Source organism: Amaranthus tricolor, chromosome 10, assembly GCF_026212465.1.
Source record: "Amaranthus tricolor cultivar Red isolate AtriRed21 chromosome 10, ASM2621246v1, whole genome shotgun sequence".
NCBI lineage: Eukaryota > Viridiplantae > Streptophyta > Magnoliopsida > Caryophyllales > Amaranthaceae > Amaranthus > Amaranthus tricolor.
In genome coordinates, this window is record NC_080056.1 from 4,700,892 (window position 1) to 4,720,957 (window position 20,066).

General features: G+C 30.1%; 2 protein-coding genes across 3 annotated transcripts; both read right to left on the reverse strand.

Annotated features, from left to right (window-relative positions):
• Positions 1–1,840: 1,840 nt before the first annotated feature.
• Positions 1,841–10,143, reverse strand: LOC130825933 (UPF0613 protein PB24D3.06c-like). Of its 2 annotated transcripts, XR_009046983.1 has the most exons (10): positions 9,577–10,143; positions 7,076–7,152; positions 5,715–5,820; positions 4,721–4,813; positions 4,512–4,577; positions 3,968–4,113; positions 3,039–3,147; positions 2,820–2,884; positions 2,516–2,722; positions 1,841–2,208 (listed from the first exon to the last, which is right to left on the reverse strand). XR_009046983.1 is itself a non-coding variant. In XM_057691386.1 (9 exons), the coding sequence occupies exons 1-9, from the start codon at positions 9,820–9,822 to the stop codon at positions 2,575–2,577; spliced, it is 1,056 nt and encodes a 351-aa protein (XP_057547369.1). In that variant the 5' UTR covers positions 9,823–10,143; the 3' UTR covers positions 1,841–2,574. The 2 variants fall into 2 exon arrangements, 1 of the variants encoding a protein (XP_057547369.1); XM_057691386.1 differs by having other exon boundaries at positions 1,841–2,722.
• Positions 10,144–14,353: 4,210 nt separating this feature from the next.
• LOC130825993 (probable aspartic proteinase GIP2) lies at positions 14,354–15,824 on the reverse strand. Its single transcript, XM_057691458.1, has one exon. The coding sequence runs from the start codon at positions 15,723–15,725 to the stop codon at positions 14,562–14,564; it is 1,164 nt and encodes a 387-aa protein (XP_057547441.1). The 5' UTR covers positions 15,726–15,824; the 3' UTR covers positions 14,354–14,561.
• Between the last annotated feature and the right edge of the window lie 4,242 nt (positions 15,825–20,066).

Sequence of the window (20,066 nt, forward strand, 5' to 3'; positions counted from 1 at the left end):
TACTATTACCACTTGTATATTATTATTATTATTATTATTATTATTATTATTATTTAATACTCCGTACTATTCAATTTTATTTTTCACGCTTGTCGAGTCAATATTTTAATTTTTAATATCTCAAATTATTCTTAATTAAAATTATAAAAAGTTGATATTAATAATCCTTGTATTGAGACAAATCAAACAAGATCCCATATGACTATGTTTTAACTTATAAATTAAGAGTAAAATACAAATTAAAAGTGATAAGTAAATAGTGCCCAAAAATAAATAGGACAATTAGGTTGAATAGAAGGGAATATATTTTTTTTTTATTTTTATAAATATATTTTATTTCATAGAAAAATACTTTATTTGGTATTATTATTATTATTATTATTATTATTATTATTATATACTCTCCTACATAAGGATACTAGTTGGCAACTAGCTAAGTTGTGCTTATACTAGGTGAAAAGAGTTTTAGTCATACTTTATCTATTTTAAAATACTTGTTGTATTATGGTAATATTTCTTTAATTTATTTTTTTTTTACGTTTATATTAAAATGTGCTCTCATATAAAAAATCAAAATGTTATTAATTGATTAATTGAGTAATACAGAGAAGTGGTACTATATTTAGCTAAGTAGAAGAATTAATCAGTCGAGTGGTTGCATGTCTTTAGCCCCTAAAAATTATATTCAAGACACAAAAAATCAATAATAATACAATATATTTATTAAATGTTTTACATGAAATATATTTAAGTATAATTTGCTGAAAAATTGGAGTGGATTATAACTCATAGCATTTTTAAAAATGGGTGAGAGTGATTAATGGTAGCTACTCATAAATGTTTTTTTTTTTGCATATCTCAATTTGATGATTTTGAGAGTATTTAAAATGTTTAGAATAAAAGGAAATGACATAAATGACATCAACAATGTCAGGGGGCTTGTTGGGTTGTAAGTAGGTTTTGGTTAGTAGATTTTGAGGGAGTTGAGGTTTTCATCTTTTCAATTTAATATTTAAGGTCATTTGAACCAAAAAAAAAAAAAAAAAAAAAAAAAAAAAAAAAAAAAAAAAAAAAAAAAACTCCCATATCTAATCTAGTTACTTATTCCAAAATTTGATCCATTTTATTGTTGTTTTGATCGTTTATTGATTAATTAATATAAAAATGCAATTTATCCATCGAATTTATAATTTTAAAAATAACATTATTGTTGATTGTGGAAGTCATGTTCCCAATACCCATGTTTTGAAACAAATTCGTTTGTTCCACAAATATCTCAAATCAAGGCGTACTTTCATAAAAATATGACTTGAGATTTGAGAACATAAAAAATTGAGCAAAGTAGTCAAAGCGTGGAAGGCCGAGTAACTTAAAAACAAATAACTAATTGACTCCAGTCATTAAATCTAAATATCTAATGCCATATTCTATCATTTCATTGTTTTATTAAAGGGTACACATGGTGGGAAAAGAGAGCTATATAAAAATTTAACTTTAAACTTTTTTTTTAAATTGATCATAAATTGTTGCGAGAAACAGTCTTTCTGAGATATGTATTAAATATATGGGCTAAATAACCTAATTAATACAAATTTTTTTAAAAAAAATAAGAATATGAGTTTCTTATTTTGAGATCCTCTTTGAGAGATGATCTCTCACAAGAATAGCTAAAAATAATACTTATTCTCCAAAATTTACAATTGGTTTATGAGGAATTTTGAAAGAGATCCCAGGATATCTATACGGCTATACTTTAAAAATATTAATATATATATTATATATCTTGAAGCCTGAAGCAAAAACTTCAACCATATAAAAATATGAGAATATATCAGTACTATATCACAATAGAAATATTTTAGTACTTATATTATTGGTGTAATTTGCAAGAGTTTGGGGTTGTATTTGTTGCAAATGGAGGGAGTAACAATTGTCATTTGGTGAACAAAAACTTTCCAACATACTTGTGTATTGCAATATGCAATAGATAATTTAGTATTTCTTTGTGAAACCATCTACCGTTCAGTTATCTCTGACCCAAATACAACTCAGAATCTGAAAATCCTGCACTGAGTAGGCAACTCCAGGCCGATATCTCCTCGAATTATGACAATGCTTAGCAACATATAGTAGGCAGATTAAGCGACGAGTTGATGTCAAATCTATTAACCAAACTAACCAAAGCGTAAACGAGTCTACCAGTTATCTCTGATCAAGATTGTAAATAAGATAGACCCGATATTAGAATGATATAACTCTAAAAGATCAGAAACAATATAGTAAAATTGACAGGGCTGGAATAAGTTGGTAAATCGTATAAGAACGTCATTCTCTCCACAACATGATAAACAAAATCATGTTCATTACGAATGACAACCAAAAGAATAAACACTACGCAAAAATTGTTTTTCTTTACTTTTAACAAATTTACGAGTACAATTGAACGCCTGGAATACGACGAATCTATGTGAGGAAGCTACTAATTAATAAATAAATAAATGATTAGGAAAAATACCGTGTATTTTGTCGAGAAGGGGAAGAAAACAAGAGGGATACGATTGACAGCATCACAACTCAACTCCAAGGATCGTCCCAGCCCTGAGGTGTCTCTCTCGTAACGAAGTCTATTATAGCCTGCACAGCTTCTTCTACTCTATTGGACAAGGAGTGGTTACCGTATTCAATTTCAACTTTCTCTGCTCCACCAAGCGCTTTGCATAATCTGTAAACAGCAAATTCTTACATATGTAGTTACCATTGTTAATTATAGTGAGACCTATTTGAGAACCGTCTGCCATTTGGTTACCAATTGTACGTACCTTTCAACAAGTGCGTTCTTGTCGACATACTCAGGCACATATTCGTCTGCCATTGAATAGATGACCTGCAAAAGCAACCGTGCATCTCATCAGTATGTTTCTGAAGCAGTAAGGCGTTCACAACACAAAGGCCCAACAGATATTGTTGAACGCATCATTTCAACAGCTTGTGCTTCAGTGATTCATTGCATGATTCTAACACGTGAAGCGTTCTTATACCTGGCAAGGTATGCTGGACATGTGACCCAGTCTTGTTCTCAATTGATGTTCATTAAGATCAGAGCTGAACATATCATCGTTACCCATATACGCACAAAGGGAATGAAACCTGCTAACAAATTTCTAGTCAGTAAAGACAACATATCATCATCCAGAGTCTAAACTTTAGAACAAAGGCCATATAGTCCTGGCCAGTGTCACATGATTTGCCAATCTCCTTGCGAATCACGAATCGTAAAAAGCGAATTATAGTCGGTTTCCATATTCCATAGCGCAATGTGACTCTTGTCAAGAACTGTGGTTTGCAAGGAAAAAACGGTATCATTGTCATTTGTCATGCAAGAAGTTGGCTGCATATTATTGACGTTAAGGATTTGGCATTGTTATGTGTATATTGTCATGCAAGAAGAATCTAGAATAGAAGTAAGGAGGAAGTACTAATTATTTAGCCATTTTTTGCTTGGATAGTGTTGATCAGTGGAAAGGACAAGACAACGTAACTACATGAAGCTTTGAAATAACTAGAAACAATTATTGACACATGATTCGCTTATCTTCTCGCGAATTGCAAACCAAAAAAAGTGAATTATGGTCGGTTTTGGGCTATTCTTGGGCAAATTTGAGCAAATCGCAAATTCATAAAGCGAATTATGTTACACTAGACACAATTATTGAAGGAAAGTTGACATAAGTTGGTTTATCTCAAAAACTTGTTTTTAAGATACTAATTTTCCTTTGAAGAGGCTAGAGGCCAAAGTTTTTAAAAAGGAAAATCTGTGCAATTGATTTTAGGAGCTCGAAAGTATTTTGTTCTGAAAGTTAGCAACTTGGTAATTAATAAAAAAATCGATGATACAACGTCAATAATTCTCGCTGTATAAAATGGATTATCTGACTAAACAAAGAGAAAATGAAATGAGATCATTTACCTATATGCAGTTATAGCAGCATCTGCATTTGCTTCCCTAGGCATTAGATCTGATCCTTTTCCTTCACTAATCATTTTTGATGCTAGATCAATCATTTCCGCGGTTTCAGGAAGTGTTGCTCGGTATTCACGGTCACTAACTGGAGCCTGATAAACAACTTATAGAGTTATAGGGTTTCACAAAGTGTTATTATAATCATATCCGCAATTTCAAGAAGTGTTATTATAATCTTCTTTTAATATGTATTAACTATTAAGTTCCAAAATGTGTCTAGTAGAAGATTTATTTTAAGTATATCTTTTAGAAAACCTTTACAATACTATCGCAATATGGTGATCAACCGATAGTTTGCACTACGGGCTCATGTGCCCGGGGCCTCTATGTGTTAACTTACTTTCTCACTTGCAGTGTAATTGACACGTCCTCGTTGGACCTTTTTTCTTGTCAAACAAAATTTCTTAAGTATAAATCAAGTAAAATCACCAAATAATCATTTACTAATTATTTCGAATATCCTTATAGGCTCATATAGAACAGATTTTACCTGCAAAATGGCTGCACGGACAACTCTGGAACATGCTGCATTTGTGCGCATATAATGCACTATGTCCTACATGAACATTCTAATAGAACTTTAGCCTATACCATATCTTATAAAAATATATACAACTAATCAAGCTTACATCTTCTCAAAGAGTGAACTAAAAAAAAGAGGAATATATAGTTGAAAGGAAGGATAGCATAAGAACATACTTGACATCCAGTACTATGACCAAGTAGAACAACACCATTAGAATTTTCTTTGTTAATTAAGTGACTGATTAATTGATCAAGCTCCAGAGCATCCTTCAAATAAAAACATGAAAATAAGAATTGAACAAACATTAAAAGTCACTAAAATCCATGTCGTGAAAACTGGAAGTTGAATTCTGATTCAACAATAAACATACCTATTCCACATTGCAAAGACAGACCTATCCGATCATATTGGTCAAAACCTCAATAGAACCTGGTCTGTTTAGCATAAAGCAAAATGTTGGTTTAACTGGTCAAACCCATTCCTGTTTTGTATTTTCGAACTCCTGATGAAGTCTCCAGTATTCTAGTATCACGGGCTAACAAGTCAATGGGAGAGGGGGAGTTTTTTGATCCTATGAGCAGGCTATTTACTTGTAATTTGTTAGTTGAGAAAATGAGAGGAGATATTGTGATAAAACCCTGACCTCATGAGTCAATGACGCAATGGAGACTACCCGCAGGTGGAACTACTAATAGGAGGAAGTAAAAGGAAGACATCAGTCAATCCTCTTTAGACAAGCACATGATGTTTGTCGAGTCTATGCACGTATTATATAAAAAGATCTCTATGTTTAGTTAGAAGGAAATATCACTATCACCTTAAGCTTGAATCCGTATAGAAATTAGTATGTAAGATAAATTTTACGTAACTACCCTCATTCAAAACCCATTCATGGGAAACATTTTAAAATCTGATATGCAAAACATGAGCTGGTGCAGATTATAATGGAAGGAGCAAGACAAAGGGAAAGAGAAACCTGATGCTATTGCATCATTCACATTTTCCTATAAAATAGTTGAATGCATCATAAGGATGTTGCAACAAAGGTTTACTTTGAACACCCTCTTCTCAAACTTAATTGATAAAAGACCAAGCAAAAAGTCCATCCCTAAAGACTGAACTATGGATGGGCAAGTTGAAGTTCAACAAAATAAAATAAGCACATACTTGCTCAAGACTTGAAGTGCCATATGCTTTGTAAGACGACGAAAGTAGTACTTGAACTAATGACCATTTTTCATGATCCAAAGCTATCGCCAAAGGCTCTAAGTACCTGCGTCGTATAAAAACATGATGTCATTGTATTGATTAACAGAATCGTTAATGATTTCAACTTCCATCATATAGCTAAGATACAACAGAAATGATACTTCCATATTCCATGCTATTAATCATCAATCATAACACAACTCCTCTCCAATCTACCAGCACCGCATCTCAAGAAAAACAGACAAAAAAACAATAATCAGAATTCATTTATATCCAAATTAGTTGTATCTCAAATGCATCACACCAAAAGACCTACACCCCCACCCGCACTCTCACTATCACCCTCTCCCTCTCTCATTTTCCTCAAACTCCATAATTACTCCCACTCCTTACGAACTAGGGATCTACTCAAAAATTACCACTATGGAAGAAGCAACACCCTAATTAAGAACAACCAGCCATTAGCCCCACCAGTCACGTGACCCTCCTACCCCACCCAAACTTGCACCACCCATTGCAGCCTCATCCTTATCCTTAAGCCCCAGACTAATGGACCACGTTCACCCATTGGTGCACAAAACCAGCCACTAACACATAAAACTACCAATACAACCTAGCAATCACCATGTTATAGAATAAACAAAAGACCACAACACCAAAAGATTAGTCTAATAGGTGAGAGAGTCCATTTACTCTATAAGCCCCACAATAGTTTCCCATACAACCTATGTGGGATAAAGTCCCATAACCTTGTAATGGCCTTAAATCTATTCCTTTATATTTAAACCCCCATAAGTTCCAACGTCATCGTTGCTCAAGGCTGGCTTAACTCAAGCCACCACTCTGAGTCGGCTTTGATACCATTGTTAAAGAATAGCCACTACTCTATTCTCAATTGTTTAATTTTGGAAATTCTCTATTCAAATGCATTATTTCACAAAATGGAAGACTACTACATTCAGATTGGATTTGACTAGATTATTCAGTATATTAGGCTAGAATGTTACTAGATGCAAGTCCAAAATTTTTAGAATTGACTTTGTACTTTGCAAACACTAATCCAATCCGTTATTTTTCACCCATAATTCCAATCTCATTTTTCAATTTAAGAACTAAGACTTGTCCATCTAGTTTTTATGAACAAAATTTTTATCACTGTTAAATCAATATATTTATAACAGCAATTTAACCAAAATTATGAAATTAATCAGCTACACAAGCAGAATAATAATTGAAACACCACTCAGTCCCCATATCAACCCGTATGGCTGTATATTTATTCAGTTGTAAGGATTGGAATAAATGAAACAAAAACATACTCTGTAGCCATAAACCCATCAGCAAGTCCGCCAATAAATATGACTTGTTGCTTATAATCACCTGTTTTAAATGCAACCTGCACAATAATATTTTATAAATAAGCACATAACATTTAAAAAGAAAGAAAACAGGTTTTCCCTATTAATGGAGTCAACAAGCTGGTCTCTGATCATGTCTAAAAATGTCATTATTGTTTGGGTTAAATAACTTTATCCAAACGGATTTGGGTATATTTCGGGCCTATTCTACTTCAAATTAGATAGGTCAGGGTTTTGATTAGTGTCAGATTAGGTTAATATCAAAGCAATTCATGTTTATATCAATAATTGGATTTTTCAGTACATGTGTTCAAATTTAGGACTTGAGAGAGCTTCAATCAATAGAAACATGGGTCAGTATAATCTTAATTTAAGAATAAGCAAATAATAAATGATCAATATCACATTCTTACAATCATAGTAATAAAATTTCGACTAGAGGTGCTTATTTTCTTCATGAAGTTGGGTTTCAGTTTTCACTAGTAAGTTTTGTTTTTATGTTCGGGTCATTTTGACCAAATCACCCACCTCGAATCACCCATCATTCACTTCTATCAAAATTATGTATTTTCTACAAACTTAATTTCTTTATAACATTTTTAATTCCTCCCTAGTTCCATCCAAATCAATTGTGGCCTTCCTCCAAACTTTCCACTTGCTTTGCTAGGGTATCTTGTATTTGACGTTGCACATATCCAAAATCTAAACTAGTGCACATGATTCTCATATGAAGTTTCCCAACCCAAGTCTCAATTCTCAAATCTTGTAGTGTTCTTCCATCTAATTAAGTGTATTGTTAATATACTCACTTAATAGCTGAACCAAACAAAGTTAACTTTCATCCTAGAGATGTGCAATAAAGTTTCTCTCCATTCGAGCCGCCTATCCTAGCCTTATTCATGCAAGTCACATTCGGGTCTTTACATCCAAGTCTCTGAAAATTTCACTTACAACTCGTTGTTTCCCAGTATTGAATGGTGGGAGTGGCAATGAAAATTTAGTGTAATTTGGTAGGAAAATTTCTTCACAAGTTTAATGCTCATGCACTCATGTTTGTTTCACTTCAATCATTTCATTTTCTTCCCAAAATTTATTCTAATGCATTACGAGTTGAAGATGCGATACTAACTACTAAGTGATGTGAAACATTGTGAACAAAAAAACTTTTTATGATCAAAGTTACCATGGAAATGACATGGTACATTTCATGAGGTCATTAAGGAACATCGATTACTTATAGGTAGCTCTTTGCACCCATTCACTCGGTTTTGTCCACCATATCCTTAACACTTGGGTTTCTATCATCTATCACAATGACACCAACTCAACAATAAGTATAACCATCAATTAAGTCTCATCAATGAGTGCATTAGAAGAAAACATCATATTCATATAGTAGGTATCTCATTCTAATAAGATCATTACAACTCATAAAGAGAAAGATTTATTGTTTAGTAAAAAACAACCATGATGCAGATTTGTCCATTACTCCTTGCCAATTGCCATGCCCTAAGGTTTGTTTAATTACTATAAAGTTTCCTTACTTGCATATTAATATATCATTCTATGTTTAATAAATATTAATATAAGGTCGAACTCTTAACACGGAAAGCGTTATTATCTTCTGATATTCTAAAATGAAGTCGGAATCATGTCGATATCGAAATTCATTCTTAAATTAAGAGGTCTATAACTAATGAAATAATATAATCCACAACATGATGGAAAAATGCGGGTACCGGTCGCAATAATGGCCTAAACTATGAAATATCGCTTGAAATGGCTTGAAACGTGTTTTCAACACCTTTATGACGCAGCCAATACGATATGATGCGATCTTGTTTATGCTCTATTATCCACAATCCCTTAACAATTTCACATTATAATAGAACCTACACATCCTTCAAACCTCAAACCGGATTTATACAAAAAAAACAGCCATCATAATAGCCATAGATAAGAGTATAAGACGCTCTCGACTCCCAAATAAGAAACAATACACAAAAATGTTACTTATCAATTCTAGAAATCCATTTGAACCATCAATGCCACACGATTTGATACCTTTTATCCGCCTTACCTCCAATCACCCAAATCGAAATCTAATTTCCGCCAAACAAGACTCAATCCCATCTGAAAATCTAAGAAAATCAAAGACATACAAGTGTAGTCCTACCTTCATTTACAGTAAAATCAAAAATCCCCACATCTCCTTTTATAGTATAAACTCACATTCAACCATCAACTAAACTCACTCAGTACTCAGTACTATCAATATCAACTCTTTTTAAACCATCTAATCAAGTTCATTTTATGATCAATCAGACACATTCAAACACATTTAATCAATCATATAAATCCAATAAAATCTGATCCACAACAAGAAAAGCTCCAAACTATTAAACCCACAAAAATTAATAAAAAATGAAGGAGTAAAACAATGAGAAAATGAAGAAAAGAACCTGGATAGACTTGGGACCATAACGAAAAAGGACACCCTGAAAGTGGTTCTTCTTGATAACAGGACCTAAAGAACCAGCGCTACCGGAAACAGTCGAGACAGAATGAGGGGCAGTTTTAGAGGGCAAATTCCTATCAGAACGGCCACGAACAATTCCAGAAAACCATGAAGTTGTAGATGAAGAAGATGCAGACGCAAATGCAGAAGAAGAAGAGGTAGATAGTGAAGATGGCGAAGACATGCTCATGGAAGATTTTCTTGGAGAAAGGAAACACACAGATTTGATCGGGTCGGGTAATTCACGTGATGGACACTGGGTCAGTGTTCATGGTGGTATAACGTGATCGATCATGGCTGCTTGGTATAGGAATAGTTGATGCAAAAAGATGAAAGTAGGAATACTATAATTCCAGAAATTGTAGTTGTTATTTGAAGATGAAAGGAAGGAAATTTTTGGAATAATTAGGTTTGTTTTGTCCGGTGAGATGAAATCAAAACTTTTGTTGAAGTTGTTATTGGTAAAGCAACTCTCCAAGGAATGTGGATGAATCATTCATGCAATCTCGTATTCAGTGTATCCTGCCTATAGAAAATTATAATCTGGGTCAGCTAAGGCAAGAAAGATGGCAACCTATATTTATAATGAAAGGATGCGATCAAAGAGTTTCCCTGCTTTAAATTGTTCCTTAGAATGAAAGGTTCTTGCAACGAAAAGAAATGAGTGAACCTGAATCTGTTAGCTTACATATCACTATACAAGCTTAGACCTTAAACATAAAATAAGAAATAAATAAAATACATATAAATAAAATAAAATAATTAGGTAAAAAACAAGTATAGGAAAAATATGTAAAAGGCAAAGGTAAAAAACAAGAACACCAACCGGTAAACAAGAGTATTTCAGCAAGAACTTGGTCCGTCCCATCAAATTTATTTCATCAACAATCATTGATTAAATAAAAAAATGGATGGAGTCATATTTTAATGGAGAATGAGAGAAATATAGGAATAATAAATAGATAAGTTGTGTAGACGGTACTTAAATTAAAAATATGTGAATTATGACTACGAATAAAAATAGGGTAAATTTGATGGAGTGAAGAAGAAAATCAAGAAAACTTCATGAGAATAGTGAATAACTTGCAAGGGCCTAATGGGTGTGTGAACTTTTATTTACATTTAAAACACTAGTTAGATAATCGAATTTTTTCCGTCAAATAAGGTCTACATTTGAAAACGACGCTATGTTTGAGTTGTGGTCCAAAAAATTAAGTTGTATTCAAGCCATAATCCTAACGTAGTTCTATTTGTTGTTCTCTAAAAGAATTTTTTTTATTATTGAACATAATTAACCTTAGTTAATCTAGTTTATATATTTTTAATATCTATGGTCTCTATATATTTTTTATTAACTTTATTTTAATATTTTAATAATGTTTATAATCCTCACATGTTTCATATTAACTTGATTTATATATTTTCTAATGTTTATGCTCTTCATTTTTACTATATTGATTTTATTCATAATCATAACTCACACTGATTAATCATAATTGTGATCAAACGGATAGATTTAATGTCATCGAGTAATGCGGATATAAAAAAAAAAACAACAAAATATTTGAAAAAGTGAAAGAAGTAATAAGAAAATCTTTCTATCTATCAACTATTACTAAAACAAAGCATTGACATCATCACTATTTAATATTGCTTACGTGTCACAATCTAAACAAAAAATTTCCCTCCAAAACTAAATGATGATGTCATTGTTATTATGACTAATATATATATATATATATATATATATATATATATATATATATATATATATATATATATATATATATATATATATATATATATATATATATATATTTGACTTTATTACTTTCTAACTATGACTATAATATTATCCATATTGATTAATTTTATACTTTTTAGGTTACATCATTTACTGTATTAAAAAATTATACTCCCTCCGTTCTTTTTTATTTGTCTACTTTACTTTTTCACGTATTTAAAATCAAATTTTGAGCCTTGATATTTCATATTACGCATAATAAAAAATTGTAAAAATTATATATTTAAATTTTTTGCATCAAAGCGAATCTAACAAGATGTCAAATGAATATATCTGTCTTGAATATGTACTTCAAAAATTAAATTCAAATTTCTCTCTCATATGGCGGAAAAAAACTTAAAGTAGACAAAAAAAAGGAACGGTTATTCAAATTTAATTAGTGTATTTGATATTTTGAGATTGTTAAAAGATAATATACTTTTATTAGGATTTTCTTATTTATATTATTGGTTATTTAAATGCAACGGTTGATTTTAATAGGAGTATGATTTAGACTGTAACTAGTTAATGACTATCCTTATTCAAGTCTTTTATATTTCTTTTATGACAAATAAATTATTTTTTTTAACTTTTATAAAATTTATTTCTAAATTTAATATAAAATTTATTTCTTAAAGTTTTAATTTCTTAAATGACACAAATATATACGAAAATTTAATAAAGTCGTGGATGTCACGAATTCTATCTAATACTCTATAAAGACAAACAACACTCGGTAAATGGTAAGAACCACAAAGAGCATAGCTTTTCGAAAGGTAAGACGCAATTCAGTCATTGTTAAGGTTGGATATTCGAGTGATGCGAATATCCCAATTCCCAACTCTCAAAGCTATGAAAAAATCCCCATTTATCTTTGGATTCTTCTCAAAATTTAAGAACACAAAACCCTCTTTTTTTTTTTCTTCCGAACCAACCTCTTAGTCATAAGTCATGTTCTAGTACTTTTATCACCCTAAGCAACGATTTTTTTCCACGTGTCATACCTTTTTTTGAATTTGAAAAAACTTTTAAAGTTGCAAATTTAAAGAGATAAAGAAATTATTGTCGTATACTCCTTCTGTTTTTTTATCTTTCACATTATTATAATGCGTAGTTTTAAAAGTTCATCCACTTTAAAATACTTTCTATTTTAGAAAGTTTTTATCCCACTTTTACCCCTTAAAACCCCCCTTTTCTTTTAATATATCCCTTTTCTTTTATTTATAATTATTTTCTTTCTCATACTTTCAATACAATCATTACTTCACGCTACTATTTAATTAAAATAATACCCACTACAACCTCATACTTTCAATACAATCATTACTTCACACTACTATTTAATAAAAATAATACCCACTACAACCCAAAGATTCTATCTTCCTTCATATGTGTGAAAAACCCAAAGTGAAAGATCAAAAAAAACGAAAGGAGTATAAAATAGTTGTAACATGTCTTTTTTATTCAATTTTTTAGAATTTTCATAATTGTTTTTCTATAATTTAATGTGTGTTTGATAAATAATTAATAGTTGATAGTTAATAATTGATCGAAGCATGAATGATTGTGGGGCGTGCGAGGTGCTAGCCGCGTAACCCCCTAAAATTAAAGGGTTCCAATATTAAAAAAATCATATTAGAAATTAAAATAACATAGTAATAAATTAGAGCAAGTGACTCGAGTTTTACTTAATATATCAATGATAAGGAGCAAAATTTAATTAGTTCTTTAAAGGCCTTGTACAATTTCCAAAATTATGTTCTTTTCTAATAATTTTGTATCTTTAAACGCTTAACATATACAACGTAATTTATTTATGACGCCTTAAATTTTTCAAGATCCTATACGGTCGAACATATTGAACATGCTCAGAACTTCCTCTAATAATTACATGAGATTAAACACTATTAGTTGTATATTTTTTTCTCTTTCTTATTCTAATGTCTTTCAAAGTAAACTCTTTTTTAAGATTTCAAAGTAAACTTCTTAACTCTCACACATTTACTAAACATCAATGATTACCAATTCACCATCTTCAATTCTAAAATTAATCAACATCTTATTCCTTAATTTTTCAGTCCTTTATTTTTTTCTAAATTTAATCAGCAATTTAATTTAATTTATAATTTATAAAATCATTTTTAATGTAGTTAAAAATTGGGTCAAATTTTTATTTAAATATAATAATTAAAATCAAAATTTTAACATAGCTAATAACTTAATTAATGAAGGATTCTAATGTCAAAAATTCAAAAGAAAAAAGAGTCTCCATTATCTTATCTTTACTCCACCCCTAAATGAGCTTGTTGAAAAATAGTTAAATTCATGAAAACATACTCCCTCCATCTTTTTTTGATCTTTCACTTTGGATTTTTCACACATGAAGTTGTAGTGGGTATTATTTTAATTAAATAGTAGTGTGAAGTAATAATTGTATTGAAAGTATGAGGGAGAAAATAATTATAAATAAAAGAAAATGGGTACATTAAAAGAAAAAGGGGTTTTAAGTGGTAAAAGTAGGATAAAAACTTTCTAAAAATAGAAAGTATTCTAAAGTAAAAGAACTTTTGAAACTACCCGTTATAGTAATGTGGAAGATCAAAAAAGAACGGAGGGAGTAATACTCATTAAATTAGCTAATTAACGTTAAATAATTTCACAACCAAGAAGCTAAATTGTCTGATAAGGTATTCCACCGAAAATCTACATTATCTGGCTAAATTATCATATCATCCACCGTTGGTCAAAAAATGATGAGCAAACTAGACTAATAAGATAAGAACTAAAAAATTTGAAGTCAAAAATCAAATCAAAGCTATTCTTTAGTTGGTCAACACACTACCAATTACCAATAATAGAAATTTCTATCTCAAGAATTGAGCATCACCAAAAAAGCAATAATCTTTATAGAAGTAAGAAATCCTAATTTATACCATAATTTAGGTAAATATATTTACCACACTTATTATTTCGTGATAAAACTTTTACCATTTACATATAACAAAGATCCAATTATGAGTTTATGCCTAAAAGCATATTCCCTACAAATTAGTCAAAATTTCAGACTTCTACTTTTCCCTAATACATCTTACAAGTTACAATTCCTGTTCTTCCACAAAATTTCCAGAAAAAAATTACAAAAATTCTCACAAAGATTGAATTGATCCTCTGTGCAATGAACTCAATTGGGAACAACTTGTTTGTTTCTTTAACAAAGATGAACTAAACCCTAACATTGAAGATCCCAAATCGAATTCCAACAAATTATCTTCCAATTGATGACCACCAAGGATGATTGAAATGGAGTTTCCTAAATCATATCCTCCATCTAAGAACCCTAAACACATCACATCTTCATTGATTTTCACCATTGAATTATGCCCAAAAATTCTCCATTTCACCATTTCACTTTGTAGTTCCAAATTAATTATAGGAACTTTTGTAGTTCCTTTGATATCATAGCAGTAATCGAATCCACCAATTGGTTGAACTCTTGGCATGTTAAGAGATTCTGCTTCCATTACGAAAGCTCTAACAAATTCTTGATAAACCCTAGTTTCCATTTTTGAATAAGGATCTATTGTGCTGATTTTAATTGATGATAACAGTGATTCCTCAACATCAAGTTTTTTGTTCTGGATTTTCACAGATTTTAGATTTATGCTGTAAGAAGAATCACCATTATCTAAAAGAGGCGTATAAATCATGGATTTAAAAACCTCAATTTCATCATTTCCATCTAAAATCATACCATTTTCGGAAGATAAACAGAGGGAAAACTTCTTCGGATACTCGAAAAAGTGAGAAATCTGAGAAATAGCACCAATCCTAGTTCGTCCAAGCCCTAAAACTCCTTTAGAACTTGACGGTAACCCAGACAGTAAAATCGACGGCGCACAAGAGAAGAGAAAAGAATCAACGGCTGAAACTTCATCATCACGAAAAGAAACAGTGCCTTCAACAAGCTCCCCAAAAGCAGAAACCCCCGTAGTAGGATTCTGCAACGGAATCGAACAACTCCGATCTGAATTCGAAGGGCAGGAATTCGGTGCGGCGGAGGTACACTGTATAGACCGACAATTAACAGTTGTGATTTGTTTCTGAGAAGAAGAACAATCAAGCCATAAAAAAGGAGAGTTCAGATCTACAACAAGAGAAGCTTCCATTAGCTTCGACCCATGGTAGATTCGGGTCAAGTACTGGTTTCTATCCGTATCTTTGTGAAGAGGAAGGAAGAGAGTTGAAGAGAGAGAAAGCGTGATTTGAAGAAGAGAGAAGAGAGAGAAAAGAAGCTTAGAGGAAGAAGCCATTGATGAGTGTAGAGAGAGAAAGTGAGAAGGAGGCGTTTGGAAGGAATAAAGAGGTGTTGAACTGTGAAGTGTATGCGTTGGAGAGACGCCGCGGAAATAGAAGGTATAAGTTGGAAGAAAAAGGAGGATAGATCAGAACCGTTGATTTGGAAAAGGTAGGGGGAGGAGATGGACGGTTGATAAGTGGATAAGTGTTAAGGAGTTGTTTTGTTTGTTTTGCGATAAGAAGGCTAAGGTGTTGCTGAGTAGGAAACTGTAGAATACGCGAGTACACGGCGTCGTCCGAATGTATACGTAATAGTATGTTCTGTACATTGTTTTGGTTTAAAAGTTGGATGGCGTTATTTGACAGGAGGATATTTTTTCAACTTTTTATTTTTATATCTTTTGAAATGTCAACTTTTTGTATATTGCGACTTTTAAATGACCATAAATCTTTTGATTCTTTTATCTTCGATAATACTCTTTTCATTTTTTTATCTTCTTTCTATATAAAATATATATTTTATTTTATAGAAAAAAATTTGATTAAGATTTTTAAGATATATATAGATGATAAAATATATTTATGTGAGATCTTGTTAGATTCGTCTTGAAGTATATACTTTTTTATTATATATTTTATATAATTTTTTATGATGCGTATTTTGAGATTTTAAGACTTAAAGTTTACTTTAAAAACTATGCAAAAAATAAAAGGAAAAAACATTAGAAAACGGAGGAAATAGTGGTATTTAGTAGCTCCTTTTATTCTCTTTTGATTCTTTTTTCTTCGATAATAATAGTATTTAGTAGTATTTGGTTTTAGCACATTTATCAATGTGTTTTTTAATATTAAATATCTCTCTGATTGTGATCGAGTAAAAATTATAAAAAGTTAATATTAATAAAATTTTTAATAAGACGAATTAAACAAGATCCCACATTACTATGTTGTGACTTATAGATTAAGAACAAATCACATAATAAGAGTGATTGATGAATAGCATTGAAAAATCAAATAGACAAGTAAAATGAATATGAAAGAGTATTTACTATCAAACATTAAAGCTCTTAATAGTATATTTAAGGAGGAAAATCTGGTATGTATCACTTTCTTCAAATAAAGTTTTGGTTTTAATTATTAATATTTTTTCTATTTATTTTCTTCTCTTGATTTAATCTGTAAAATAACAAAACTAGTTAATTTTTGTTACCATTTTAAATTTGACTTAGGGCTTAAAAGTGACTCAAATTGAGAAAATAAGACTAAATCTCACTATTTGAACCACTTTTAAATTTTTGTTGTTTTATGTTTCCATATTATCATTTTTTTAGCTCAAAATTTACTAAAGTTTTAAATTTTTTAGTTGAATGCTATATAATCAATCAATACTCCTTCATCCCACTACATTTGTTTTATTTTTCATTTTAATTTGTCCTAAAATATTAACAAAATTTATTTTTAGATATGATACCAACACTTCTACTATTTACTATATTTTTTATCCTATTTCTAAATCTGATATTATATTAACCACTTTTACCCAACTTTTTAATCTCCGTGCTAAAAGCAACTAGAGTAGAATAGTTGGGACGGAGAACGGGAGAAGTGTATATATTATTAAAGTTTAGATGTATATTGGATCATATTTATTATTTGAATCTACAAGGACATTCATTAATAAGAATATAAATCAATCAATAATTTAAATAGTAAGCTGAAAGATATTTTAAATATTGATTTATATAAGCATTGATTATATTGCTTATATAACATAAAATTTGGAATTTGTCATGTGTCAAATACTATTATTATTTTGTTTGTTTCCTAATTACATTTTCAGATAACTTTTTCTTAAAAAATGTCTTAGAGGCATTCATTTGCTTTGCAGTTTTGCCTTATTATTCATATATGAGAACTTATTCAAAAATCAAAATTATTTTCTTTCTAAAAATAAAAAATTTAATTGGTTGTTTTTTTTCATGACAAATTAATTGATACACGAATTAGTGAATTTTTAATTAAAAAATATAAAGGGACAGAAAAAATTATATTTTTTTGCAGGGCCATCTCTAGACAAGAGTAAAAAGGGCATGTGCCAGGGCCCATGAAAAAAGTATATAGATAAATTTTGCTTTTATATGCATTTAACCACCAAACCAAAGTACTATTAATAATAATTGTTACCTTATTTCCTAATTATTGAATTAAAATTGTATGATTATCAAAAAATCAGATAACATCGAGCTCTATTATTGGCGTGTAATATTTTTTGATATTATTAATTTTTTAAATATAAAATTGCATGATTGAATATTAATTTTTTTAAAAAAGCGGAGTATTTTACTATTAGGGTCCATAATTTATCTTTAACCTCGGGCCCCTAAAATCTCAAGGTCGGCCTTGTTTTTTTGGAAATGATAAGGTAAGAAATACTTATCTATTATAATTTATATGGAGAAAAATATTAAAATTCATCTAACTTTTCTACAAGTTGCATTGCGCAAGCAATCTATGGGCAGAAACTATGAACAATGGTAAGATTAGTCTTTATTTAATAAATTAAATTTATTCAAGAGTAAATGTGAGTAGAGGCAGAGTAAGAATTGATAAATTTTTTGAAAGTCCGGTGCAATTTTAAAATTTATGATATTTTACTAACAATTTTATATCTTTAAATACTTAATGTATACTACAAAATTTAATATTAAGTCTCCTAATTTTTTAGAACCCTATACGGTCAAACATGTTAAATATGCATCTGAATATACGTCTGGGCATAAATAATTGGGGTAATAAAAGTCAGATTGTCATTGCTTATCGCCTATCCGTCTGTCACAGTGCTTATCCTGACTTTGTTTTCCACACCTTGACACGAAGGTAGGCCAAAACTTCGAAAGTATGACTAAATAAAAGAATACCCAAAATTATTTAATATAAAATTCGGAAAATTTCATTACTCGTAATTTTAAAATATAATTTTAAAGTATTGGGTTTTTAATATGGTAAATAACATTTTTTTAAATTCACATAATAACTTTGAAATTTAACCAAATAAACCTCTATGGCTTTTTTTTACTAAAAAACGTTTGGGCAACGTTAATAAGTAAGGAAACCAAGTATTTTTGAAATTGAATACAGCTAAACGATTTAGAAAATCACATTTCCCTAAATTTTTCCAATCCGAAATTTCCCAAATCCTAATTATCTAATTTTTCTAATATCCTAACACATAATTTCCCTAGACCTAATTTCCCTAATTTTCGTTACCGCTTTGCAATTGAGTATGATCATCATGAGTATTGAACTCTCCACCAATCCTAATCAATTTTCTATCTCCAATCCATTTAAAAAGATTACAAAACTTATATTTGTAGTACAAACGACCAAGATATACTTCTCTAAATCTGAAATTCTTAATTCAACCAATCTTTGTGGTATGCAATTATATCTTCTTGCTCTAATCTTAGCCACTCATTGTTACTTCAAAGTGAATTTGAAGAAGAAATTAAAAAAAAAAAAAAATCATTTCCAGCAAAAGTGTTTGGAGAAGAAATCTCAATTTGATAGTAGGAGGTGAATTAGAAAAACTAAAATTTATGTTTTGGAGAAAAAATATGATTTTTGTAAATAGCACTTAATCTATTACCTCAGGGTGGGTAATAAATTAAAGGGGTGAGGGAAGGGTACAACCAACAATAGACGGAATCAACATTTTACAAACATTTTTTAGTAAAAAAAATTATGGAGTTATATTTGGAAAAATTTCAAGGTTATCGTGTGAATTTTTAAAAAACTTTGTCTACCACGTGGAAAACCCAATACCTTAAGGTTACCACGTGAAATTAAAATGAAAATTAATGAAAGTTTGAAACAAATTTGATGTTAGCCAAAAAAAAATTTATTTGGTTGAATCTGAATAATTATATTCGCAAGAATAAAATTTATATTATAGTAATTTATTAATTATTCTCTCTATTTATGTTTGATGTTCTCATTAATTACAATTATATCTGTAAGAGTCCTGATGTTTAGATAATCAAGTAGATAATAATTGACGAAATTGAACCTAATATATTTTTTTACCAAAATTTTAACTTTATCCCATTCAATTTTTCTATTTATTTACTCTTACAAAATAAAAGAAAATTCTACTTTTCATATAAAAAAGTATTCGTAGAGTACATTTATTTTGGGAATTATTATTTGTCGCCATCTTTTTCATTTTATCGCCACCCCCCTTCTAACAAAATTACCATATTACCCCTAGATTAAAAAAAATTACAAAAATGCCACTTAAGTTAAAAAATATTTAAGAAATGTAAATGGCACTTAATAACATTGTTATCGCTTAATAA

Coding starts and splice junctions, on each gene's coding strand:
- LOC130825933 (XM_057691386.1), bottom strand. CDS start 9,822: ATGAGCATGTCTTCGCCATCTTCACTATCTACCTCTTCTTCTTCTGCA. Junction 5,821..7,075: donor GATGGGTTTATGGCTACAGA/GTATGTTTTTGT, acceptor TATACGACGCAG/GTACTTAGAGCCTTTGGCGA. Junction 2,723..2,819: donor AAGAACGCACTTGTTGAAAG/GTACGTACAATT, acceptor TGCTGTTTACAG/ATTATGCAAAGCGCTTGGTG.
- LOC130825993 (XM_057691458.1), bottom strand. CDS start 15,725: ATGGCTTCTTCCTCTAAGCTTCTTTTCTCTCTCTTCTCTCTTCTTCAA.